The 27,904-nt window shown below is 38.9% G+C and overlaps 2 protein-coding genes across 6 annotated transcripts in view; one reads left to right on the top strand and one right to left on the bottom strand.

Annotated features, from left to right (window-relative positions):
• Positions 1 to 23,194, top strand: part of DMXL2 (Dmx like 2) — a 98,579-nt gene extending 75,385 nt beyond the window's left edge. For 3 of the 5 annotated variants that reach the window (XM_042471150.1, XM_042471148.1, XM_042471152.1), the window contains 13 exons: positions 736 to 937; positions 1,848 to 1,965; positions 3,387 to 3,446; positions 3,834 to 3,920; positions 4,659 to 4,780; positions 6,694 to 6,835; positions 9,010 to 9,070; positions 9,206 to 9,333; positions 12,266 to 12,343; positions 15,947 to 16,038; positions 16,142 to 16,194; positions 20,398 to 20,615; positions 21,355 to 23,194. In XM_042471150.1, the coding sequence (XP_042327084.1) occupies positions 736 to 937; positions 1,848 to 1,965; positions 3,387 to 3,446; positions 3,834 to 3,920; positions 4,659 to 4,780; positions 6,694 to 6,835; positions 9,010 to 9,070; positions 9,206 to 9,333; positions 12,266 to 12,343; positions 15,947 to 16,038; positions 16,142 to 16,194; positions 20,398 to 20,615; positions 21,355 to 21,564 (1,571 nt within the window). In that variant the 3' untranslated portion in view covers positions 21,565 to 23,194. The remainder of the gene's footprint in view (positions 1 to 735; positions 938 to 1,847; positions 1,966 to 3,386; positions 3,447 to 3,833; positions 3,921 to 4,658; positions 4,781 to 6,693; positions 6,836 to 9,009; positions 9,071 to 9,205; positions 9,334 to 12,265; positions 12,344 to 15,946; positions 16,039 to 16,141; positions 16,195 to 20,397; positions 20,616 to 21,354) is intronic. The other 2 variants (XM_042471153.1, XM_042471151.1) reach the window with 1 other exon arrangement.
• A 2,570-nt stretch (positions 23,195 to 25,764) lies between these two features.
• Positions 25,765 to 27,904, bottom strand: part of GLDN (gliomedin) — a 38,308-nt gene continuing 36,168 nt past the window's right edge. Inside the window, exon 10 of the mRNA XM_042475000.1 lies at positions 25,765 to 26,357. Within this exon, the coding sequence (XP_042330934.1) occupies positions 25,841 to 26,357 (517 nt within the window). The 3' untranslated portion in view covers positions 25,765 to 25,840. The remainder of the gene's footprint in view (positions 26,358 to 27,904) is intronic.

Below are 27,904 nucleotides of genomic sequence, written 5' to 3'. Positions count from 1 at the left end.
TGCTGCAAATAATTCCAGGACATAAACATGCATGACATTTGGTTGGCCTGCCTGGGATACTGGCCAGATTCTTGGTCTGTTTTTTCGTAACTTCTTTGTTTCAACTGAAAAAGGTCACACAGTACTTTAATGTACAGTCAGCCCTCTACATGCTCAGGTTTAACATTCACAGATTTGAATATTCACAAGTTTGGTCAGGAAGGGCATATGCACACTGCTCCTTCTCTTCTATCCTGGGCTCCCTACCCACAGGAGAAAAAGCCCAGGATCAAGCTGCTGGGAAAGGTGTGCTTGTACGCTTCTCCTCCTCTTCCATCCTGAGCTTTCCCCCCATATTCCCGTTTTTTCAACTTTCATGGCTGTCTTGTGCCACTAACCCCCACAAATTTGGAGGGGAGACTGTACATCTCCTAAAACCCCTCAGCCAGTATGGCCATAGTGGTTGGAGGATTCTGGAGATGGTGGTTTGACACAGGAACTTTTGTAAGCTTTCCAACAGCCCTGAACCTTTTCTGCATCAGTAGGGTGCAACAGACAAAGTTTGTTGTAATGTTGTGCAATCCATTCTGTATTCATAATGTTCCCATCCTCTACAGATGTACCATGAGCACACACAGTATATGAATGGATTCTGTAAGAATTCCATGATGCTGGGTTGCTTTGATGTAGGGAGTATTTTATTGGGAATGTATACTTTTATATGAATAGAGGCTGAACTTTATATTGGTGATTTAGATCTTCCAGTTACGTCGCCATTGGGTATTGCAGTGATAAAAAGTTTTGAAAATTGGGAACAGATCCTGCAAGAAAGAATGGACCAGTTTGAAGGACCACCACCAAATTACATCAATACCTGTTTTCCTGAATCTGGAATAGGAGCTGGAGCAGCTGCTGCCAGAATAAAAGCGATGGTTGATCCAGAAAACACGCCATTCAAGTAGGAAAGGTTTTTTTAAAAAAAGAAATCATATTCTGTGCTTTGATTTAAAGTGAGCAATTTTTGCAAACATTATTTAGATTTTAAAGAACACTGTGAATGCACAAATTGCAGTAAATTAACAATAGCTCCTTGATTGGCCTTTGTTTTTCCTGTACAGTTTTGTTGTTGTTCAAGGAATATGGCCAGTTTAAAAATTCTATTCCCAGCTGGAGTTATGCTATTTATCACTGCTTCACTTAACAGCAGTTAATCCTGCTGCTAATTAATAAAACTTTACAAATGACTATGGCCCTTTTCTTAAAACTTTTTTTTAAATACGGTAATGCTGTTTTCAAATAGTGGGGGCCCATGTGGGGGCGGCATGAGAATCGCTCAAGGGGGTTAGGAGACTTGGAGGCTCTGATCTTTCCCCCTACTCCTCCTCTTCCCAAACTTTATTTGTAAAATTTACACATTTGTTGAGTTGAATAGTGAATTTACTTAAATAAAACTGTTCTAATTTGAATTATGTTATATGAAAATGCACACACTAAATAAACAAAATATACTATGCCTACATGAAGATGTAAAGAAGGGCCCCAAGGGAAAAAAGTTTGAGGACCCTGCGGTAATGGATAGTCAAATTTATGCTTCATTCAGCAATTTTGTGCTTTTTAGTTTTGTGTGGGCTGTAAGGGACTAAAACAAAGGCACTCTTTGTTCATGAGACTCTTTGCGATCCTGCTTTGGAATACCTGTTGTATTCTGCACAGCTTCTGAACTTACTATATAAACTTCAGTAATTTGTGAATATGCAACCTTTCCATGTGATATGTGTGCCTGCATGTGTGTGTCTGATACATTTCTTTCATTCTCTGGTGAGGAATACTACAGTAATCCCATTTTCTCCCCATTTTCCTTTGTATAGATCAAAAGATTATTCTGCAATGCCTGCAAAGAGACTCTGGCATTTTCTAGTGAAGCAGGAGTTGCTGCAAGATACTTTTATTCGGTACACATTTACAAAGAAGAGGAAGCAAAGCGAGGTATATAAAAGGCAATATTAATTGAATTTTCGTCCATCTTGAAGTGAGTTTTTATTTTTAGCTTTTTATTTTGAATAGTTTTTTTCCCTCTTTATTTTTATTTAACAATGTATTACATTATTTCCACCTTTCTCACCATGAGACCCTGCAGATATTTTGAACTTCAATACCCATCAGCCTCAAACAGCATAACCAATTCTCAGTGGTGACAGGATTTGTATTTTAAATGTCTGGAAAGCACCAGATTGGGAAGCTGGCACTTTTTGCACACAAATGTTTATTATTTTAAAGTAAGCCATCAGTTTTGGTGCAGGGAGAGGAAGTCAGAGTCAGTTTTTGTTAGGATTTTTGTGTATTGTGTTAAGGTTGTTGTTAAGGTTCTAAAAAAATAATTCATTAAAAATTTTTATTGTTAGACCTGCATAAATGGAGCTTCACAGAATATTAGTACCATTGTAAAAAATACGTATCTATTGTTGGTTTCATCTTTATATAACTGGTTCCATAATTCATATAGAAGCTGCAGTATGTAAAAAGTCCCCAACACAAAACATGCATCCATACATAGAAACATATCTGCAAATTGGAAAGTTATGCCATTTGTACAAATATAAAAATGACCCTAAAATTGTAAGGCTATATAGGCATTTGATATAATTTGTCAGACCAGATCTAGTGGATCTCCCCAACATTCAGCTGTGAATCTCCTATCCATGCAGTTCTCCATCTGCCATAGCTGACAGCAGCCATCTCCATGGAGTTCAGTGTGCAGACTATTTGCTCGTTTCATTTTGTGCTGATTTTCCTCGAAGCAGTGTTCCAGCTGCTTTTTCATAACTTCTTTGTTTCAACTGAAAAAAGTCACCTAGAACTTTGAAGGCTAATATATATCACCTAATGAGAGGAGGCTGTATTTTTATGAGAGTTGGCTGCAACAGAAATGACTTGTGGAGTATCATTACAACAGGGCTGTGAGAACTGTAGAGGGTTCCATGGTGCGGGCTCACTGTACTTCCAAACTAGGTGGGCATAGAGAATGTTTGATACAGGTGGCCAGTGTGTGCAGCCCTCTGTTGTCAAACCACAGCTTTTAGGAAGCATTGTATCTACATCAAGTTCAACCAGCTTCCCAATCTAGTTCTTGTAGTTACTATGAATCCAACAAGCCTCGTGATTCATAACTTTAAATCTTCTGTGTGCATTTATTTTTCCTTGATTTATTTACTGTGCCATTTGTGTTTCTATTCATCCAGGAGGCATTGCTTTCATAATGAATTGATCTATTAAGAGATAGTTCATTTATCATCATTAGTTGTCATAAGAGGGTGTCCATTTAAACATTAGTTCAGCATGTCTTCATTCTTTTTTATATATTTGTTTGTGCATGTGTTTTGTGTTTGTGGCCATGTGGTGTGGTGTAGTCCATAGAAGATCGTGCGGAGCAGGTCATACAAAACAGCATAGCAGAAGACAAAAACAAGGTAGTATCCTGTCTCCCAAATCTTTCCACACTTAAACTACTGTTGGGCTGTCTTTCCTTTCTCTCACTTGCTAAAGAAAAGATAACATGCCCTATGTAATCTTTCTGTCAAATACTTAATCTTTATATTAACACCAGATACACTATAGCTGGAGTAACATGGACACATTGGAACACACACATGCACAGTAGTTTGTGAGTTAGGTTTTGAAATGTACAGCTGTAGACTTCAACTGAGTACGTGAAATCCCAAGAGTACTTTCTGAAAGAATGGCATACTTACTAAACCTCTTTTGCATGGCTTATTTATTCAACTTTCCATTTATTCACACCACTGTACAATATTTCAGTGTATACATTCAGTGAATACCATGTTAATGTTTTCTAGGTTGAAGCAGAACTTGGCTATCCTGGGGGAAGGGCAAAAATTATTCACAAGGAATCAGATATGATAATGGCATTTGCAATTAATAAGGTAAAACCCCTGTGATGTCCTAGACTTTTGTACCAATGTTGCTATGTTTATATTATTTATTTGTACTGTGCATCTTATATAAGATAAGTTATACAGTCTGGTGGGAGAGGGTGAGAAAATGGAGTGTTGGTGGTTACTAGTGCTTGGCTGAGCATTTTAAGGGGATTTTTGAAAGGATGATAGAGATTAGAGTTAGAGAAGAGTGGAGTGAGATGTGAGAGTGAAGGAAAGGAGTTTGCATTTTGGGTCAGCTAGCAGCTAGGTTCAGCTAGAATTGTGAGGAGACAGAGAAAGAGTGATATGTGTTAGAAGTTGTTGGGACTCAGATGAATGTAATAAAAAACAGCAACAAGCTTTGAAATTCTGTAACTGTAAGCATCTGTATACAGACAGTGTAATCTTTAACGGTACTGTATGTTTAACTTCTATTTAATAGCTTGTTCTTGTAATATACACACATTCTGCCTTTGGGAAGCTCTAACAGTAGTACTGTTAGAAGTATTAAGTTCAGATATATGGTAAGCATCTGTGATGGCAACCATTATTCAGTGGTGGTGATGTCATAGCGGTGGGATAAATGGAGTCCACCCATGTTTAAAATTACTCCGTCATGTTTAAAATTAGTGCTTGTCAATATCATTACCATTTTGCTAGTCTAGTACCTAACATGTTAGCCTAACATTGATATTTTGCTGATCTCAACACTTAAGCTGTTGCTTTTGTCTTTGTGCTGTGCAGGCAAATATCAATGAAATAGTTTTAGCTTCTACACATGATGTTCAAGAACTGGATGTTTCTACTCTCTTGGCTGCACAGTCATATATATGGATTGGAGAAGAGTATGACAGAGAATCTAAAAGGTCAGATGACTTTCTCTTATGAATATAATTCAAGCCTAATTGTCAAGTTACATGCAGAACAACTGAAGTGCCAACACTTACTGTTTTTTAACCTTCACCTCTTTCCTTACCATATCCAGTTTCTTTTTTGGCTGTTGGTTTTTTCTTCATTGAGTTGAACAGTAACAAATTATTTTCTGTTAAATAAATGTATAAATAATATTTCCTTAGGCTCAATTATTATTTTTGCGAATAAAGGACACTGCTGCCTATTATTGGGTTTTTTTAATTAACCCTAATTAATTTATTAATTTAACTAGCTCCCCCTGGAAGTTTGCCTAAGTCGACACCTCAGCATTGTTAGTTTAGTTTAGTTTAGTTTGGGGAATTGTAAAATCCACCTTTTCAGGCACAACTTTGGAGTGAGTTGGAATTGGAGAGAGTGTGTGTGTGTGTGTGTGTGGAGGATATGAAAGGGAATTCAATTATATTTCAGCGCAGAGAAACATTTTCCTGTGTAATTCAGTATTCATAATTTTAAATGGTTAGATGCCCTAAGCTTCCAAAACAAGATGGGCTATAATTTTAAAGTAAATGAATATACCATATATACTTCTGTACAAGTCGACCTCATCAGTCGAGGGAAGGTTTCAGGCTAAAAATCCTGGATTTTGATATGACCCATGGATAAGTCAAGGGTAAAACATAGGGAGCTATAACAAAGGATGGAAAGGGGAAAACACCACTTCCTTCCCTCCTTATCCTTCTCTGCACCTCTCCCAACCACATGACGCAACTTCCCTGGTATTGGAGAAGAGGCTTTAACATTGGGTTGGGGACGAAAGGAAGTGGAGTTAAAGGGGGTGTTTCTTTGATGGGAAGAGAAGGCTTTCATATCGGACTGGGATAGCAAAGAAGAGCTAAAAGCGATGTTTCTTCGATGGGAAGAGAAGGCTTTCAAATCAGATTGAAAAACTTTCACACACACAAGCACATACACAAAAACTCCTGCCTCAGGGCATGAAGAGTGGGCCATCATGGGAGTGCTCATTTCAGGACCTTTCTAACCAGTATTAGTGTATTGACCTGTATATAAGTTGACCAGGATTTAGGGACATACATTTCTCAAATAAGTGGAGTATATGCAGTATGAACAAAGGGCTTCATGGTTTGTGTGTGCAGATGGAGGCAGGACAAGACCAAAGCTGAATGACCAAGGATCAGAATTTTGAAAACTTAATATTTTAAACTGCATCTCCCAAAATCCCCCACCAGCTTGAATAGTGCCCCCCCCCCCACTAGAGGCTGTGGGAGTTGTACTTCAAAAAAGTAAGATTTCAGAACTCTGTATATAACCTTAAGTATAGTTATGTAGATTCAAAATGTGAATGAACATTGTTGCTCTCCCCCATTTCTCAAGGGTTAAGAGACTATTTTTAGTTGCCACCATTAAAACTAATTCCAAGGTATGCAGTTGCTTTTACAGTTGTCTTAACCCCAGCTTCTTACATGGTGCCCAGTTTTATTGATTTATTTTTCTTTCTTTTTCTCTCTCTGTATAATTTGAGTTCTCTTCTCTAAAATTTTTCCTCACTCTCTTGTCTTGGAGTTTTCCTAGATCTCTATGTACATCATATCTGTCATTCTGTTCTGTACCTCCTTTGCATATACAGTACTATATATAAAACATATACATTTAAATTAAAAAAAAGAAAAAGAAATGATAAATGGTATCCATTGTAGACTGGACCACAACCATGTTTCCAGCCCCTTCACATAAGTTTTGGATCAGTGCTTAAATATATTCAGTTAGCTATTTTAAAAAATAGAAGTATTATTGTCACCAATACCTCATAATGGACAGACTATAGTAAGCTAATTTTTAAAATAATTGTCGGCGATTTAGAATTATAATGCTGTTTTTGCCTTTACAGTTCAGATGATATTGATTTCCGTGGTTCCACTACAACACTCACGCAGTCTAGCACAGCATCTTTTACAGTGGCTCAAATGCAGCCAACTTCATCATCAATGCCATGGTTAGGCAGTGGGCAGACTAGTACAGGAGCAGGTGTGGTACGTAATTTTGTCTTTTCTTATTGTTCTAATGCAGGTGTTGTTATTGTGTTCCTTCAAGTCATTTCTTACTTATGGTAACCCAAAGGCAAATCTGTCATGGGGTTTTCTTGTCAGGTTTCTTCCAAGGGGAGGTTGTCATTGTTTTCCTCTGAGGCTGAGAAAGTGTGACTTGCCCATGCAGTGGGTTTACATGGCCAAGCTGGGATGAACCCTGGTCTCCATAGTCCAGCGCTCAAACCACAGCACTATGCTTCTTTATATAGATAATGGCTAAGGATGATAGACGTTTTAGTTGACACACATGAAGGACACCAGACCAGAGAACGCTTCTACAATTCATTGTAATATAATCAGACGTTTTGTATTTCATTTATTTCTCTAAGAAAATATGAGAGGGCATAATGACCACTGGATGGCAATAAATACCAGATTATTTGCCAGTTTTACCCTAAGGGATCCTGATTACACCATGACTATACACAGTTTAAGTTTACTGTTAGAAATGTATGCTGAGTATGCATGCTATCTGGCTCTGCATATGCACACACACCTTATTTTACATCATATTCTGCATCCATTCAGGCTGAATCTCCACATGAAACAGAGTGGTACAGTAGCAGAGAACTATATCATTTGTGATTGCAGATAGAAGGGATCATATTTTAATGCTTTTCCTACTCTTGGAGGAAAAGGCAGAATATAAACAAAGTGACTGACTAATTAACATTCTTTAAACTCTCTGTGAGTGGAGCAAACAGTTCTTTTTGCATGTTAGTTTTCCACTTGCAGGAGAGTTGTCTATTCCTTTTCTTGTTTATTCCTCATTCATCACTACCATTTGCTCTCCTTTTATGAATTACATTTCTATTTGAAGCAGGGAGGAGGCCAGCTATATATTGCACCTAGACTTGGTCAAGAGGAAGACTTGCACAAAAGCAAGATGGGGCATGCCTGGTGGTGAATAAATGAGAACCTTGGCAAAATCAAGCATCCATCCTTTAATCTGTACTCTGATTTGGATGCAGATCTTGCTGCTTCCCTTGAGAACTGTTTCTCAAAAGACTCTCGTGGAGGACAAACCATAGAAATGCTGTGGGAATTGTTTTAGTGTGAGCAGAAACCTCAGCAACCATTGAAGAATTCAAACAGGGGACAAACCAGTTGCTAATGGAAGCAGTTGAAGTCAAGTTCAACTTCCCGTTTTCCTCCCCAAAAATTTGCTCTAGAGTGTTGGAGGGGATGCTCTTTGAACAGTGAGAGAGATGGCACTGGGGACTGCAGAGGGAGTGGGAATTCCCATCCAGCCATCTGCAGTTTCTACCTGTAAGACCCTTTTGTGGAATCAAAACTTGTTGTGGACAGAAGGAGTTTGCCTAATCATAGAAGGCAATGTTTAGATCCAACTCATAATTGACAAAATATTTCATACTGTTTTTTCTTTTTCTATAGTGTGCATATAAAACTTACTTCTAGTCATTTGTTTAACTTGCTGCTTGGAAGCTGCATGAATCCTAATTGAAGTTTTAGTTTTTCTCATTTCACAGTTATTTAAGGGTGACAAATAAGTTGATGCATGGGGCTTTATTTTCCTAGGCCAGTGATGGCGAACCTATGGCACGCGTGCCAGAGGTGGCACTCAGAGCCATCTCTGCGGGCACATGTGCCATTGCCCCAGCACAAAGTTTGTTACTAGAAAGCCAGAGGGACACGGCACTTTGCAATAAATGAGTGAGTCTTGGGTTGCAGCTTGGGCACTCGGCCGCTAAAAGGTTCACCATCACTATCCTAGGCAAACATTTCATGTGCAACAGCTTGCTACATGGAGTGAGCAGTTTTATCTATCAATGTAGATAGTACTATCCTTAGCCAAAACTTCTGTGGTAGCACAGAGAATATAGCCTTCTCTGTGTGTTATGCTGTTGCACATAAAGAGAAGTCTACATGGAGACAGCTAACACAAAAAATGTTTTTGAGTGTTATTAGAAGATTTGCACGCCAGATGAGAAATACTGGTATTGATACTTGCTGTTACCCAGAGGAAAGTTGCACTGAATATACTTTGGACTGTATTTTTCAGTGTGGGACCCAAACATTATCTGAACCCCAGAGAATCCTTTCTTTTTGCTGTGAATGTAGCAATGATTGTAAAATTTTCTTTCATTTGTATGTAGCTCATCAAGCGGAATTTGAATAATGTGAAAAGAATGACTTCTCATCCAGTCCATCAGTATTGTAAGTAATCTGAGTTTAACAGTGGGGGGAAATATTCAGGGGTACAGTTAACTTTCCTTTCCATTTTTCTTTCACTCATTTGTTGTTTGCCAATAACTTGGTCTCTCATGTGTGCACATGTGACTTTTTTTCCAGACCTTACAGGTGCTCAGGATGGTAGCGTTCGAATGTTTGAATGGACAAGACCACAGCAGTTGGTGTGCTTTCGTCAAGCAGGAAATGCAAGGGTTACTAGATTGTATTTTAATTCTCAGGGCAACAAGGTGAGTGTGCCCACTACACTTGAAAATTGATATAAATTTTGCAATCCTGTACCTTCTTAAGTGCAAGAAAAGAATTGATGGATATACAAGACACCTACGTAGTCCATCCTTCTCGTTCCATAGGCCAACCTGGTGACTATGGAAAACCAACCAGAGGTTTGTCAATGCTGATTGTTGGCAGCATGTGGGGGCGGGAATAGGCCTATAGGCCTTTTATGCTTATCTTTGGAGACTGATTAAAGTTCTTCTGGGATCCATTCCCCCCTCCTCCTCTTTTTGTGCTTGCATATACCGTATATAATCGCCTATAAGTCAAGAAATTTATGCCCCAAAATTACCCCTAAAATTTTGGGTAGATTTATATAAGGGTCAGTACATCTCCATTGAACACCAATTCCTCCCCCTTCCAGTCCTTTTTGCAAGACCTTGCTTCCTGTGGAAAAACCTCTCCATTTCAATCCACTTGCTTCCTTTCTCAATCCAGTGTTAAAAACCTCTCCTCAAGTACCTGGGAATCAGTTGGGAGAAGTCCAGAGAAGAAGAAGAAGGGATGGAAGTGTTATTTCTCTCTTTCCATCCTTCCTTATACCCCCCAAAAGTTTTACCCTCGACTTATCCACGAGCCATATCAAAATCCCAGATTTTGACCCTGAAATCTTCCCTTGACTTATACACGAGTATATATGGTATGTCCTAGCTAAGAACAATAAATGTCACTAGCCAAATCTAGAATTACAAGGTGAGGAGAGGAGGATGAGTCATATTTTATAGTGGCTTTAACACTGACAAACTCCTCTGTTAAAGATGCTTGGCTCATGAACTACCAAAAGCTGTTGGCCAAGATAGCTACATTCAGGAGCAATGTACCACTGAATGCTTAGGTCACAACAATGGGGAAGAAGACCTCTTTCCTGTTATGTGGGCTTTGGATTATAACAGGGTTGTAGAATGTGATCTCCCGTGTGTTGTTGGGCTACACTCCCATCAGATCTAGCCAGCAATACCAATAATAAGAAATTGTTGGAGTTTCCATTCAGCAACATCTGAAGATGTAGCAGCAGGGTTCTTCTTCTATTCTTGTAATTAAGAGTGCTCTTATCTTCCTGTTGATACATATGTTTGTAATTATTTTTTAATGTCTAGTGTTATTTTCCTAAAATGAAAACTAGTTCATGATGAATTCCGTATGAACCCTGCTGGGAAGTTTTTATCTTCTCCATGCACACTGAGGAAGAAGAAGGGGTGTGAAAAGGTTCTAATGTCCCTGTTGCAGATTAGGAAGCATGATGCTGATGAGGAACTCATGAGTGCTGCAGGGACTGGGTTGCTGCAACAGGAGGTCACTTCTTAAATGCTCAGTCACTCCATCAAGAGAGAATCTGTCAAGGCAGTGTGAAGAATGGTCTATCCCCATAGTTTTTACATTTGCATAGCTTGGCTTCTGTGTTTTGTAGAAAGACACTTTCTTATATTCCATTATAAAAAGAGACACTTAATGGGTTTGTTTATAAGTGCATTTTGTTGCTGTTGTGTTTTGTATCTTCAAGTCATTTTTTACTTATGATGACCCTAAGGACACTAAGAGGGAGCCTTCTTGGGGTTTGCTAGGCAAAATTTATTCAGAACAGGTTTTGCCTTTCCCTTCCTTTGAAGCTGAAAGAGTATGATTTGCCCAAGGTCACCCACTGGGTTTCATGGCCAAACAGAAATTTGAACTCGGGTCCCCAAAGTTTTAGTCCAATGCTCAAACCACTACATAACACTGGCTCTCAGTAAGTTTGTTTACATGGGGGAAGGTCCCATCAATTTGATTAGAATTTAGTCCCAAGTTAGCCTGTAATGTAGAAGGTCGGTAGTACTAGTGGAGCAGCCTATGAGTGGTAGGCAGGTTTACACTCTATAGAGTATGTGATTCTGTAAGTTCCACCTCTTTAAATGGTATTATGTCTGCTTCGCTTATTTCAAAATGCAGTGATCCGTTGTGTGTGTTGGGAGAAGGGGGGTAGGGTCTCCTTTAGCCATCTGCTAGGTGAGGCCTTGGGAGTTCTCCAAAGGTCTGATGCAGTTGCTCCTCAAGGGAGGACAGCTGAACTACTGCAACAGCATAGTAGGAGCCTCTGGAATTAGTAGTCAGATTCAGTTTGGATAAGTTTTCATAGCTTTTTTGGCCATGAATGACTATTTTAACATGGAATGTATTATGGTGCCTATAATTTCATTGATATGCTTGCATAAGGGAGGAGTGTGGGGACATTTGGCCTTTCAGACATTATTGGACTGTAACTGCCATCTTGTCTGAGTGCTGGTTATGCTGCCTAGGGCAGGCCTGTAGCCCATGTAGCTGGGCTGGGGCAATCAGAACACCACCCCGGGACCCCCAGCCAAAGGGGGCCCCAAATGGCGGTGCACCAAGATGGCACCTGTGGCGCGTGGTAGGACTTGGGAGCATGCAAACACTCGACCCTACCAAGCTCTGCTTTCCACCCCAGTGCCCCTAAAACAAAACAGCTTCATACTGAACTAACAGTGTCTAAGCAGTTTATAACTGTAAACTAATTGCCCCCAACAATCTGAATACTAATTTTAGTGACCTCAGAAGTATTCAAGCCTGAGTCAAGCTTGAGCCCTTTCATAAGCACTGCACCACCAGGGCTATGGGCCTGGCCTAGGGATGATGTGAGCTGCAGTCCTGCAGTATCTGAAAAGCCATATATATCCCTGGCTTAGAAGGTTGGCTGTAGGTTTCTGAGATATTCCTCATGAAAACATCTGAAAATTAACAGTAATGTTTAAATAAAAGAGAAAAATGTGTAGCCTGGAATATCAGATATGTTTAACAATATAAGACATGATTATGGACAACTGCTCTTGGAGCATTTTCAATAAAATCATGAATATTGTTAAGATAATGACTGAAATGTGTCTCTTGTAGTGTGGCGTAGCTGACGGAGAGGGATTCTTAAGTATTTGGCAAGTAAACCAAACTGCATCCAATCCTAAACCCTATTTGGTAAGTAATCAGGACCATTCTTTACTTTAAAAAATTCTGAGTGTTCTCTAATTATAAACTGGAGACTGTTCAAGAGGAAATTAAAAAGAAGCCAAAACAAAACAAAACAAAAAAACTTAGAAGAAATACACAAGAGGGGGGAAGATTTGAAAAGGACACCTAAAAATTCAAAACTACACCATGAAATAAAAATTTTACAATCTCAAATATATATGTTGATAATAAAAGAAAGGAACTTTCAATATTAAAAGTTTAGGCATTTTGAGTCTGCTAATAAACCTGGAAAATGGCTGGTTTATAAATTGAAGAAAGAATGAGAGAAAATTATAATTTGCTAATTTCTAGCAGTTCTAAAATACAGAAGATTTTTTTATTACTATTATTCAGATCTATTTAAAAAGAGCCAGACTTTGAAGGGAAAAAAAGAGAGAGAAGTATTTAGATCAGCATGATTTGTATCCTCTATCAAAAACTCAAAAGGAACAATTGAATGGGCTGATTACTTTGGAAGAAGTGTATTCTGCAATTGGCATAGTAAGGCAGGAAAAGTTCCAGACCTGGGTGGTTTTGCAGCTGTATGTTATAAGAAGTTTAAGCATCATTTGGCTCCACGTTTAAAAAGAACGTTTAACTCAATTTTAATTAAAAAAATAAATTCTGGATTCCTGGAAATAAGTGACAATAACCTTAATTTTGAAAGACAGAAGAGGTAAACTGGGGTTGGTAATTACAGACCATTTCTTTGATGAATAATGATTATAAATTATTTACTTTGATTCTGGCTGCAGAGTAAAACGAATATTACAAAATTATATTCGTGAAGAGCAGCGTTGTTGTTTTTTACAAAAAAGACAACTGAGGCATAATTTACCGTATCTACTCTACTATAAATCGACCTCATGTATAAGTCGAGAGAAGGTTTTGGGGCCAAAATAATGGATTTTGATATGACCCGTGGATAAGTCTAAAGTAAAACTTAGGGGCTTGTACCAAAGAATGTAAAGGATGATGCAAAGGAAAATGATGCCAAAAAACTTATAAAATGCTGGCAGGCATAACTGTTCATGCTCATCCTAAAGGCTGGAGGGATGACAGAGTAGAGGGGGATTCATGTTTCTTTTTTGGTGCACCCAGGATGGACTAAGCTTTCCCTTTTTACCACTGTATTTAGAGAAAGGGTTAAACATGAGTATATACAGTAAGATATGTATTGGACATTATTGAAATGTTAGACAAAAAGAAAAACAGGCTGCATTGATTTTTAATTTATTTATTCATTTGGAGGAAGAAAAGGCTTTTAGTAATTTGAAATTGGGACTTTCTGCTTGTGTTATTGGAAAAGAAGGATTTTGCATATAACTTTAAAACTTGGGTTAAGACATTGTATAATCACCAATCTGCAAGAATTTTGGAGCAGAATTGACTAAAAGCTGTGACATACAGACGTGTTTCAGCACTATTATCATTTTGACATTTGAGATTCTATTAAGTACATAAGAAAAGGGGGGAAAAAACCAAAGGTTTGAAATTAATTCAAGACTCAATAAAATTGAGAGCATTTGCTGAAAATGATATGATAGTATTGGAAGATTCATTGAAATCAATGGTACCTTTGTTAGAGATATTGAATCATTTTGGATCTGTCTCAGAAGTCAAAATTAACACACTAAAGACTTAAGGTTTGTCTCCACAGGCCAAATGGCCTGGCTTACTTTGGTCTTGTGTCATCGGCGCAGGTCTGAATACCCGGGAGAAGATCGTGCCTGGATCCAAAAGATCTGGTTTTGCACAGAGTTTCCTTAAGATAATTTTTTTTTTAGTGAATGAGTATGACAATTAGTATTACGAAAGAAAAGAATTACAATCTGTAGATTTTATGGTAGTTAGACACAGAAGGTTTTTGACCCACTTCTTTAACCAGGACATCCAGGAATGCAATGCTGCAAGGATCATGATTACAAGAAAATTTAATAGTTGGGTGTATGGTATTGATCCAGTAAAAAAAAACCTGTGTAATATTGTTGATATTTGTGTATATTAAGAAGATATCATCAATGTATCTTTTATAAAATAGAAGGTCAGACCTATAAGGATTGATGTTAAATTTCAGGGTTCTAATTGTGCCATAACTAAATTAGCTATGCTACCCATTGCAACCCCAGAGATCTGTAAGAATCTTTTCTAGGATAACATCAAGTATGTCCAATAAATATGAAGACGGAGGAAAAGTTGTTTCCCAACAGTAGGAGGAAAAGGGTTCTCCCAATAGTGAAGGGCATTTTGAATAGACACATGAGCCTCTTCATGGGGAATAAAAGTGCATAAGAAATTCATATCCAGGGTAACTAAACAGAAGTCTGTAGATCAAGTTGTTCAGTCTGATAAATAAAATCAATAGTATTCCTATTGGGAGGAAAATAGGATATAAGAAAATAAAATAATAATAATAATAATAACAACAACAACATAAGCTGGAGACAGGAAAAAATTTAAAAATTGTGCCAAGTTCCAAAATAGATGAGGAGCCACCAAGTGGAGGGAAGCCTGGTTTGTGGATTTGGGGAATGTAAAATAAAAGGGTTTGATTGTATGTCGACAGAAGAAAATTAGTTATGTGGGAATCAAAATACCCTAGTAACAAACTCTCTTAAACTGCTACTTTAATTATTGTTTTAATCAGATTGGTTGAGTGTATATTTCATTTTTTCTTATAATGATGTGTATCATTCAATTGTCATTATACCTCAATTTCATAATCTGTCTTACTTTGGAAAATAAGACAAATATTAAACATTTTCCTATGATGTTCAAGCTTTGCAATCCCAATTCCTCAAAAGTATCTGTATGGTGATTGTTTACTGAATCAGGACTGAGGACTGAATTTAGACTTGCATTTAAACTGATGCCTTTGATGAGTGTTCTTTATGTTACTTTATTTTAACATAAAGTGTTCTTTATGTTACTTTGTGTTATTTGGTAAAACAAAACTAGGTGTTCTTTATGTTACCTTATGTTATCTGTTAAAGCAACTAGCCCATAGAACTCTGTTGTAATTATCCTGTACCTTAGCATTTGCAAAACAAAAAACACCTAGAGTCATTAATAGTGTTGATAATTTTTCATTATCTGTACTTTGCAGTTGGTTTTATTTTTCTATTTTTAATTAACAAAATCCTGCAATTCAGGTTCCAACTGTTTTACTTATGGTTACACTGAATCCAGATAAGACGGAAGTACTTGCTATAGGGACAACTAATCCAGACTAGCCTCCCCTTTACTGATATGGATAGCACCGTCTACCCCATGAAGATAGATGTTCTTACCTCAATTTAATTTTAGTTCATTTTTGTTATTCTATATTGTGACCTATTTTATATTGCTTATAGTTTTATGATGGGGGTTAGGCTATGGGATAATTTTAATGTATATTTTATGTATACTGTATTTTACTGTTACTTGTCTTGTAACCTACCTTGATTCCTTCGGGATAAGGCGGGATATAAATAAATTATATTATTATTACTGTTAACTAGACATGTTGATGTTGCTGTAGGGAATTTTGTACCATGTCACTGGTAATATGGTGTCTCTTGTTCTTAATAGAGCTGGCAGTGCCACAGCAAAACCACAAGTGACTTTGCATTTATTACCTCTTCAAGTCTGGTGGCAACTTCAGGGCAGTCAAATGACAACAGGTGCGTTCAAAGGGCAAAATGTTGGGAGCACTATTGATAGTACAGTAATATAGGTTTGGTGACAAGTGCTGATCATATTTTTGTGATTTGTTTTCCTCTGCAGAAATGTGTGTTTGTGGGATACCTTGGTGTCGCCATCTAATAGCCTCATACATGGTAGGTTTATTGCGAATTATTTTATAAACAATTGTTGTGTGCAATTGTTGTAATTTCAGGATTTTTTTAGTTCTGTGCAAAGATGGCTGCCTCTTTTGGGTAATGCCTGTTCCGACTTACTTTTATGTTCCTGCTTCCCAAGATCACAATCTGATTATTGGCAAAGCTCATGCCATTAGGTGAGGCCAGCACATATTCAGAGTGTTTGTTTTAGTTTTCAGCCACAAGTGACATAGATCCAAAACTAGACAAGTAGAATTAATTTTCTCCCCCTTGCAATACTAGACCCTGTGGACATCCAATGAGGCTGATTGTTGGGTGATTCAGGACATACAGAAGGAAGTACATCTTCACATAGGGCAAAGTCAAACTACTGAATTCAATATATAGTTATGGCCACCAATTTGGATGGCCTTCCATGGGATTAGACAAATTAATGGATGACTAGGCTATCATTGGCTACTAGTGTGAGAAGTTAGCATGGGGATGCCTTCTGTATTGTCTCCCTGTACAATTAATTTCGCCAGTGGAGAATTTGCTGAAAATTTGGTTCATAAAGTCAAATTAGGGATGATACAGTACAATAACTTTATTACAGTCAAAGACCAGTAAAAAGGGCTATCTGGCTGCAACACCCCATTGATCACCAGGGTTGATTCAGCTCATCTGGCTGCCTAGACTGTATTGCAACCCTCTCAAAGCTGCACGCGGTGGAAGCAGATGACCATCCCAGATAGAAGGAAGGTACTGTTCTTCAGTCCAGAGTATACAATAGCTGCGCTCCCCTGTTAGAACCTCCAAATAAGCTCAAGGTCCATTTGTAGGGCTAGGGATGATGTACAGGGCATTCTGAGTACTGACTCCACAGGAGAAGGCATTTCCTGGGGAAAGATAATCAAAATTGCTGTGCCAGATCAGGCAAATCATTTTATCTAGTCCAGTGTTTTGTTCCCACAGTGGCCATTTGGATATCAGCAGGTTTTTATTTCTGAGTAAATTGAATTTAGTATCTTTCTGTTAATCAGGTATCCATTTTTGCATGGACCAACAAAGGAAATTAAATAAGGTTTTAATATTGCATGGGGTGCTTTTAATGTTTTATTGGAAGGTGCGGGGAACAGATCATTCAGACATAAAGATAATCATCAAACAAGATCCGTCACACAAACACATTTGAACACATTCTGATTTTCAATTTACAACAGCTGAAGTGCCTTAGGGGTGTAAATCCCTTTCACTGGTAGATCTGGGACACATGCCATAGTGGGGCTCCCAGTGCCAAGAATCAAGAATGCCAAGCTTTTGTTGTTTCAGTTTTAGTTTAGTTCTATTGTGTGTGGATGTATGCAAGCATGTGCGTGTGTATTATGTGTATTGTGTGGGTGTCCATTTTGTAAACTGGCTTTGTACTTCTTCATAGGCATGATAAATCCCATCATCTTCCAAAGTACATCCAAATACATTTTTAAAACTTTATTTAACACATGCAGTGCCTGCCTGCCTGTCTCTCTCTCTCTCACACACACACATACACAAATAAACTTTTACTGTCCCTCACTAAGCAGGTTGGGATTTATAACAAGTTACACCTCATGCCCTCGGATCACTGCCTGAATAGCCTCAGTGCTTTACAAACTTTGGCTGCCCCTATGCTAGACTAAACATCAACTTATCAGGGTGATAACAGCACAAGCACTGCCAAGTATGTAATGATAGGCAATCTTCATTGTAACAGCCTGGGCTTGGCTGAAGACTGTAAAATGTTATAGGATGGGTATAAAATCTTCTGTGAAGATGCAAACCATGAAGTACTTGAATGCAGCAACCATAGCACTGGATGACTCTCCACTGTGTCTCCAAGGGCAGAGCTTGGAAGTGACTCATTACATAGAAATGATTACATGTAATTGATTCTCTTTTCCAGAAAGAAAAGTGTAACTACAATACACTGTGCCTGTAACTTAATGAGAGATAACACTGCTCTTTTTACAATGTGACTGTAATGTGTTTGTTACTTTTATAATTTCAAGGATGTGCCTTCATTATGTAATGGAGGAATAGCACATGGTTCAGGCACTGGCATGTGGTGCTATCTTGTGGTCTGTTTTGAGTATTGAGATGAGGAGGAGGAGATCATTGGGATGGTGTACTTTGTACCGTAGTAATATTCAGATGGCTTCTTAAGAAGTATCTGTAAACTACTATTTCAATTATTTGGAGCAAAAGGAAACTAAATCTTTACCTTTAAAGGGGTAACTAATTATAAATACCATGGAACTTCAATTAATTACACTTAAAATAACTTCACCAGTTGTGTTTGAGAGCAAACCCTTACTGACCACCTCTCTTTAAAAATTAAGTTACTTCATACAATCATCCAAATGATGAGGTGTTACTTTAATAATACTTTAATAAAATATTATTTAATATACCACAGTCAGTTTTCTTAATTATAATTAATTAATTAATGTGAGCAAGACAGCTTTGATTCAGAAGCTTAATACTGGTTGTAGGTAATATTGGGATAAATGAGGAGGGTGGGCTGTGATTGAGATAATTGATAACTGAAGATAATTGGGTAGTTGTGAAGAAGTAACTTACTTAGGGCCAGGTGTGTCCAGGGATAATGGTTTTTCTACCTTGTAGGAAGTAAATCTTCCCAAATTATTCACATCCAGATGTTTAGAGGTTTTCTAAAATAAACCTGAATGAATTGGAAGTCTGAATGAACAAACTCTGCCAAATGCAATCCATATCCTTCCAGCATTTCCCAAAGATCAGTCACAACTTCAAAACCTACCCCTGTGTTCTGTCTTAAGTACCCCAAAAAGATAAAAAGAATTAGTGAAGTGTAAACAAATTGTGAAACGTTGTTGTTGACTCCAACTTATGGCGACCCTATAGATCAGTTATTACTTCTGGAATATCATGCACACACACTGTCTTCCTTGTTGCATTTTATTTGCCCACATTTTTAGTAACTCTTACTTCTGCTTTTATTTGTCGAGAACCTTCACACAGGCCATGTTATTTTATATTTATCTGGTTCTTGGCTGTTACTTTTATTTTTATTTTTCAAAGAAACCGCCATGAAACGTTCACCTTAGAGTCACCATAAGTCAGAAACAACTGAAAGGCACAAAACAACAACTTTTGTTTTTCTGTCTGCTTCTGCTTGATGTTTTGTGGGGTTTTATTTACCTTTTTTGTTCTTTAAAATCTGTTCCTGTGTTTTATTAGTATTTATTGGAAGTGGGACTATTTTCATTATATAATGTTTTGAGAATGCTTGCTAAAATTTAAACATAGCCTATGCCTTTGGAATTAAATATATCAGTGACCAGTTCAGATGGCAAATGGCATTCACACAAGTGAGAGCAGCAACAAAATCTAGTGTATCCCTACTTCCTAACTATAATATTTTTTCTATTCTACCAATCCCAGCTGTGCTCTTTTCCACAAAACGATATCTGTCAGTCTTAACTAGTGTAGACCCATTGGATAAATTGCTGAACAGTAAGCCGACACTTACCTAAATCTCATTGATTCAGTGCATCTATTGTTGTTGGAACTAGCACAGTGGTTCCCAAAGTGTATGATGCAAGATATTTTAATCCACCCTCCCTGTTTTCACCTGAGCCACTCTGCTGGATGGAGGCAGAGGAGGGTATTGACTTGGCCCTTAGAGACCTTGTCAAGGTGGAGGAAGCAACAGCAGTAAAGATGAGGAGTAGCGTCCAACAGTACAATGGATAACAGAGGCTGTCACTTCCTCTTCTTCCTCCTCCTCCTGGGGTGCAAGATGAGATAAGAGCAGCCTAGTCTCTACTCCTAGAAGGGCTACCACATCACTACCACACACCAATTTGGTTGCTCCCATCACATGGAATTAGCACTAAGCAGAAGTGAACTGAAGTGCTGATGGCAGTGAGTTCCAGGCTGCTTCCATTTCACCTTGCACCCACAAGAGGGGAGAAGTGGGGACTGGGTTGGTTGGTTGGTTGGTTTTTTACCTAGAAGAGCTATAAAAACTGTTTGAAACACTAAGAATACTGTAGATTGAGAAAGTTTGGGAACCTTTGGACTAGCAATTGGACCCATGAGCCTGATGAGCTACAAGGATTTGAAGCAATGGGATTAACTGGTTTGCTACCCAAGACTTGTAGTTTATAAACTCTGCATTTTTGTGTCTGTCTCCCTCAGCCTTCACTTGTCATGATCATGGTGCTACAGTGCTTCAGTATGCACCGAAGCACCAACTACTGATTTCTGGAGGCAGGAAAGGATGTATTTCCATCTTTGACATCAGACAGAGGCAAGCCCTTCATACTTTCCAAGCTCATGATTCTTCAGTCAAGGCCCTTGTCCTCGACTCCTCTGAAGAATGTTTTTGTACAGGTTCTGCAGAAGGCAATGTGAAGGTAAGCTTGTTTCATGTTTCAAGCGCAAGTCCAATATGAACATCTCTGCCCCAGCCAGTGCTTTAGAATCACTGACCAAAGGGTTTTGGTGTGGGCTGTGGTAAAGAAAACACGTTTTGTCCTTACTTGTGTTTCATGGAGGTTGCCATGTTAAGACTGCAGTGGAGAAAGTGTGGCCCTCAGGCTACATGTGGCCTCCTTTGAGATCCCAAAGCCTTTGAACTCCCACTCCAAATGAGATCATTTTTAATCATTTAAGGATATGGAATGTTATTGTACTTACCTGTAGTAGTTCATTGCAGCCTTTTAAACTATTCAGTTGGTCCTTCAGATCCTCAAATTCAATCATTCGCAGATTGTCATACCCCATATTATTAAATGGTGATAATGTGAACATGGGCACGCTGAAGCATGGGCTCGCATTCATGTTGCCTCCGTTTAATAATATAGGGAGCAATTATCCATGTTTTTTTCATTTGCATTTGTGGCAACACTTAGAGCTGAACCCTCATGGATTCAAAGGGGTAACCATGGTTTGAATTCACAAGAAGAATAATGCTGTGGCATATCAACTGTGGATGAAGTGACATACTGCCTCCGGTGCTGCCTCTGTGGCCTATAGGAAGGGCGTTCAGTAAAATGGAGTCTGCCACCTTTTGTAGAGAGAGGGTAAGATCTGATGATTGTGGAAATGATTTTTACTGACAAAGATGCTTGTTTGCCATTATTTTTGTTGTAGGTGTGGAGATTGACAGGCTACGGTTTAATCCATTCATTTAAGCATGAACATGCCAAGCAATCTATCTTCCGAAACCTGAGCAGTGGAGTCATGCAGATTGACATGACGCAAGGCAATCGCATCTTCTCCTGTGGAGCGGATGGCACACTGAAGATGCGGGTTTTACCCAATGCTTTCAATATTCCTTCAAGCCTTTGTGACATTCTGTAGGCTTTGCTGCTGCTGTTCCTTTATAACCAGGTTTACGTTCTGGGAGAACTGTTAAGTGCTGTAATGAGCATTTAAGAAGGAATGCTACCATACTTTGCTATTAGTGTAGTTTATTACAGCACTTTAATGCTATAGTTGAGTCACAAAAAGACCACTGTTTTGACCTTTTTAAAAACAACACACACAACATTTGTATTGTTTTGAGCACTGCATCTATGGATTGATGGGATGGAAGTGCATGTTCTATATTCAGATTTCACATCCCGGCAGTGTGATAGCTGGGCCTGTGCTCTCTGACCCATGAAGCAGTTGCAGCAAATTACCTAAAGTAAGCTATTTTTATGTACTTTGGGGATATTCTTCCAATTTTTGCCACTAATGTGAAGCATGTTTGCATTTTTTTCCTCCATTTTCAAAATAATTCTCTATAATGAAGGATATTCCAAGTGAGCGTGGTTTTATGTTTATTATCATTGTTATTGTTATTATTTATTTATTTATTGTTATTATTATTATTTTGGGTCACAACCACTATGACTTTGTGATGACCACCCAATCAGTGGACCAATGTGCAATGAGGAATGTACTGTGGGCTAATGTGTACATTATTTTGATGCTGGGATCCTTTCCCCCTCCTCCCTGGTTAGTATTAATGCACAGTCAGTGATGAAGTTGCACAGAAGCACATTTCTCAGAACCTGTGGAACTTTGCTTAAAAATGCATACTGTTTGTGCTTTTAAAAAAAAGTCTGTTTGAGCAGCAGGCATTTTGAAATGCATGGGGCTGCCATTGAAAATGGAAGCCTGGTGTTCTGTTCCCTCTTCTTTCAATAATACCACAACTTACTCCTATCCTGATATCCTCACTTGGTGCATTTCTTCATCTCCTTCTCCATATTTAATCAAGACATGTAATGACAGTGTGATAACTAAACATTATAGAAGGAAGGAGAGGATCAAACCAGGACTTTCATTTTCATCAGTGGCTCCATGTGTTTCATAATAACAAATTCCACTCTTTGAAACCCCCCTCCCTTTAATTTGACTCCTGCTTTTGCATTAGGAATGTGTCATTTGTAGTGAACACAAACCTATTTTATTCATCCTTTGAGGAGTTTTTAATTTTAATTTTATTTAGAGAAAACAGAACAGTCACTAAAGCTATAGAAGAAGCTACTGATAGACCCATACAATGGCACATTTCAGATGAATGTCAGGCTTACATGTGGCCAGCTAGTAATTAGTTGACAAAACTGGTAATCTAAACTGTTTCCGCAGCATATTGTATAAACTATGCAGAGGTCAGTATTGTTTGCTTGTAATATACCAGCTATCGTTCGTCATCTTTAGATGTATTTTTCCCTGTTGTAAACAGGAAGACCCACTCAGTAAGATAACAGAGCTGATGTCTGTGTATTTAAATGTTAACAAATTGTATTTTTCTTTTTCCTTCAGTGAGAATATTGATGTTGTATTGTAAAAGGGGAGGAAGAAATGCTGAGATAAAATGCACCTTTGTCCAAAGGCAATGTTTAATTGCAAGCTATGAAGTATGTGTATGAGGAGAAAGCAAATGTCATTTGTTAGTTTTACCTTTGTAACTTAAATAAATTGCTTTTATTTCACTGAATACCCCAATGTCTCTATCTTTCACATATCAAAGCAATAGCAGGAGGCTTTACAGTGCTGAATAGCTGTTACGATGTAGTGCTTCCTTTCTGGAATTGTGATTTATTGATTTCTAAAGAGAGGACATTCTGAGATGCCTTATGAAGAAAAGACAAAGGAATACTACTATTGCCCACATGGGAGAGCTCTATGCGTTCATATTGCGTGCATCCCATGGAATTTCATGTAGAGCTCAGATGGGAAACACCTTCTTGAGGGGGCTGGACTCTCACCATCCTTAAGAAATGCTTATGGTGATTGGGTTGATGAAAAGTGGTTTGTAATCCAGTCACCCCAGAACATCAAGCATCCCTAAGAAACTGAGTCCATGTGACCACTGGTGGTCCCTAAGGAGGTGACAGACCTGTTGTTTAAAAGTGGTACAGCGGGGGCAAGGGGCTTCAGTGATCCAATTTTCAGCCCTGAGAGCCTGCTGCAGATTGTGCCAGTCCTGGAAAAGCACAAAAAATGGAATTGGAAGTTCCCTTCTGGTGTGGAGGTGGTGGTGATGATAGCGTCTGTGGTGTTTTGAGCATTACATATCTTTTTTTCACCAAAAAAATACTAATGGTGCTTATAGTGATGAAAGAAACCCATAGGCCATAGAAACCTTATTGGGGACCACATGTGGCCCACAGGCCATACTTGGCTCAGGTGTGCACTACAGGGCTTAATGTGGTTAAAGAAATCTGAAGAGTGCCACCCAATTTCCACTTGAAAAATACCAACCTTTGGCACGTGAAGAACTTTCTTGCTGTGGTTGTCTGAGTGCAAAGGACTACTTTGGTCAATTTACATTGCATTTCATGGATAAAATTGCTTTGTGTTACTAAAATGCTTTTTCAAAGCAAAAGCAAAACATTGACAGTGCAATATATAAGTGAAACAATACCATCTCATTTTTAAAAATGCATGTTTTCTGCTGCTTTAGAGGGTAGGACCTGAGGCATTGGCTTCCTGTTTCATGGAAGGAGATCCCAACTAAACACAAAAAGGAACGTTGTGATTGTAAGAGATGTTGGCAGTAAAAGAAACTTTAGCCTAGAAGCCATGGACTCTCCTTGGCTGGAGGGTCTGAAAACAGAAGTTGGTTGACCATCCCTTGGGTAGACTATGGATAGCTGGACTAGCAGGGGGCTGGACTAGATGGCTATCTTCCAACTATTTCATCGTCCAACTGTACAATCTTTTCTTCACCCTCCCCAAGCAGCATAGTCATTGTAATCCATGCCTGGAAGGCACCATTGTTGGGTTTGGTTTTTCATCTGTTTATTCTCTAGTCTGCCATTATTAAAGCCTACCACAATTTATTTTCTTCTGCCCTACTTTACAAACAACTCTGTATGCTAATCATTATCAGAGCAAGATGTGTACTGGTGCCATCCCCTTGGGAATAAGCCAACAAAAGCAAGGGGAGAAAAAGAGGCTAGTATCCAGCTTTCTCGTGTTGGATGTAAAGGAAATTCCCCACTTCTATAGTCAATGTGGAAATGTACGCCAATAGCCACTAGGGCTAACCAAAAGAAAAGGAAAGGAAAAGCAGAGGACCTTCTAGCAAGCAGACTGGTAGAATCTTTTGGCTTGATTGGGGCTTCTGGAGACTTCAAAACATCCCAGAGGCAACAGGTTGTCTCTTGTCATGCTAAAACAAACCCTTCAGTCTTAAAAGGTGCTGCTAGATTCCTTCTTCTCATCCTATCCCACCTGGATCACAGTGAGTGCAAAAAACAAACAAACCAAGAACCAAAAAGTGAAGTGTGAAAGCCATCCAACCAATCTCTCCAGACCTTCCACAAGAAGCTGTAATGCTTCATCGCTGAGGTTGTTTGAACTGTTTGTTATATGAAAGTAGCTTCCTCTGAACCCACATTACTTACATACACACACAATTGACACAAAGACTGACCGAAACAAAAGGTTTAGGCTTTCCTGGCACATAGGATCTGCTATGATATTAAGTAGCCTCTGTTCTGTAAAACCATAAGGTAAAGAAATATTCTAGACATACATGGGATTGTAACTTGTGTCATATGTGTTTTGGGCAGGAGATGCACACAAAGACATACACCTTTCACCTCTGCTTAAAGAGATGAATGCTATTTATGGAGATGGGTAAGAAATTTGACTCCATTTCTAATTAGAATTTTACAAAATGTGCAAATTTCATCAAACTTAGGGTGATAAAATCTCAAGAAATGAGATGTGAGAGACTGATGGATTCATGCTTCTTGGCTCATGACTTACAGCACCTGACTTTGAAGACTTTGGCTCTGAATTCCTGTGTCATTGAAACATGTTATTGCTGAATTAGGGTTGTCACCCCTTTTCGCTGAGGCTCCTCTTCTTAAACACATATCATGTAGGTACAACCCATTCTATCCACCTAGAAACAGAATCTGGCAAGCGCAAGGGGGAAAGAACTATGGTTCATTTTTTAAGAATTTCCCAAAATTCACAAAGCAGATACACAGAATGTAAAGAACTTCAAGGTTTAAAAAAAATACAGGGGAAAGTGAAAATTGATAATTTCCATATTTTTTCAAAAAATGTTGCTTTATAAAGGCAAAAGTGATCATATAAGACATATAATCTTCATCTCAAAATGTGTTCAACTGATAAAATGGACAGGGTATTGCATTAGGAAGCCATGCTCCCATGTGTAAAGGTGCTTATCTACCTGATTATAGGAGAGCATTGCTAGTACAGGCACAAATGTGGTGTTCTGCTTCAGTGTGGATATTCTGAAGGCAAAACTTGCATTCGAGCTGGACAGTTTTAATGCAAAGCTGGTGTCAAGCTGCTTCTCTCTTAGAAGATCAAAGGCAAACGCCACGTGGATCTGGTTTTTATCAGTGATGTACAACACTCCACAGGCGATGAAGGCATTGCCTGCTTTGGACTGTGGATAGGTAGTGTTGATGTGCCGCAACACTGAAAACGTTTCTTGGTCCACATGTGCAACCACAATATGTTCATCAGGCCTGGAAAGATACATCACCCAAAGTCCATTTTCATCTGCAGCTACGCTGAAGTAGGATTTGGAAGTATTAAAAAGGTACATGCGCTCATAATACCAGGCATTCTCGATGGAGAGTGTTTTGACCAACCCTGTTGCAAAGTCATACCTGCAATGAATTTGGAAAAAAAAGGCACAACTGAGCTAGAATGTAAGCATGTACATTTATTTTTAAAATGCATGAAAAACAAAAGGAATGCACCTCATTTGTCTTGCACTGAAATAAATGAAAGTGCATGGTTTTGAAAGTTATAGCAGAACCTTAGAGATCATTTAGTCCAGGGGTGGAAAACTGCATGGGAGCCATAAGACAGTTCCCCACCCCAAATCACTTTTGACCCTCACTCCTCCACACATGGCAAGCCCAAATACCTCCATTTCCCTCTGCAGTCCCTCTCAAAATGCTTTTTGAGAGGGACTGCAAAGGAAAAAAATATGTGGAGGCAGTACAGCACTCTGGGATGCTTGTGTGGTGGGGGTATTTTCAAATTTTTCACACATTTGAGGAGCTTTCTGCCCCCAAACTGATCCAAATAGTGCTGGCATGGTGGGCTTTGGGGGAGTGGTGGGGGGCTTCAGGGGCCATGAAAATGGGATCCCAAGGTCCACAAGTAATAATAGCAACCCTTGGGAAAATTAAGGTCAAGATCCTGTATCAAAGCTCTTCCTCTTTGAGCTCTGACAGCTGTAAAGTCCAAGGAGTGGATGCTGTTGCTACTTTTCAGTGGAAAGAGGAACGCGTGAAGACAACTCAGAGGAGCAAAAAAGTGGCAGGTCTAGGCCCTGCAAGGAAGTATTTCTTTCCCCCTTCCAAGCTTAGTCCAGCCGTACTTTCCTCCTCTGGAATGCCTCCCCTTTCTTTCCCCTTTCCCTCCCCTCCCACTGGTCAGAAGGACCATCAGAAGCAGCTGTCATCATGCCCCTCCTTGAGAGTTCTTGTGAGCGTTCTTCAGATTCTGAGGATGAAGCAGATCAATTCATCTCCCCCTCACCCAAAAAAAGTGGATTCTGCAAATAAAACTGAGAGCCTTTACAGACCAGCCTTAAAAGCCAGCCTGGGGGCAGAGTTGTGGCACAGCGTCCTGATGACGCATACCCAACTCTGCCCTCCAGGCACCCTGATGCCATATGCTGCTCCAGATGGTGTGCGATGTCAAAACTGGGGAAGCTGAATTCTAAATTGTTTATGTCTTTGCACACAACTACAAGCACTATCAACTCACTTTAGCCTCTTCCATTGCTTGACAGCTCCCATGGGCAACTGGGGAGTATACATGGACACTCTGCGCCCATCCAGCAGATGGCACCAATGTATTGCCGCTCACCTGAAGTCACTTCCGGCTGCCAATTTTGGGCCAATTTTCAGTTGATTACTTAAGATGAACTTTGTGTTTGTGGGAGGTTGGAGGGGCTTTGAAAAGTCAGGGGAAGCAAACTGCTGTGGTTTAGGCACATATGGTTCAAGGGCAAATCACCCCAAAAAACAGCCCAAATTTTTGTTGTTGTTGTTGTTGTTGGAGGGGGGATACTTGTAGGTTTGTAAGGAAAGGCCTTTCAATAGCAACCAATAACATCTAGATGGACTTTGAAAAAGGTTTTGCTTTTGGACAGCAATTCCTCAAATCCTCCAGTCAGAATGGCCAATGTCCAATCTAA

The sequence above is a fragment of the Sceloporus undulatus genome, chromosome 6 (assembly GCF_019175285.1).
Source record: "Sceloporus undulatus isolate JIND9_A2432 ecotype Alabama chromosome 6, SceUnd_v1.1, whole genome shotgun sequence".
NCBI lineage: Eukaryota > Metazoa > Chordata > Lepidosauria > Squamata > Phrynosomatidae > Sceloporus > Sceloporus undulatus.
The sequence above is the reverse complement of the archived record's forward strand: the minus strand, read 5'-3'. Positions and strand labels throughout refer to the sequence as shown.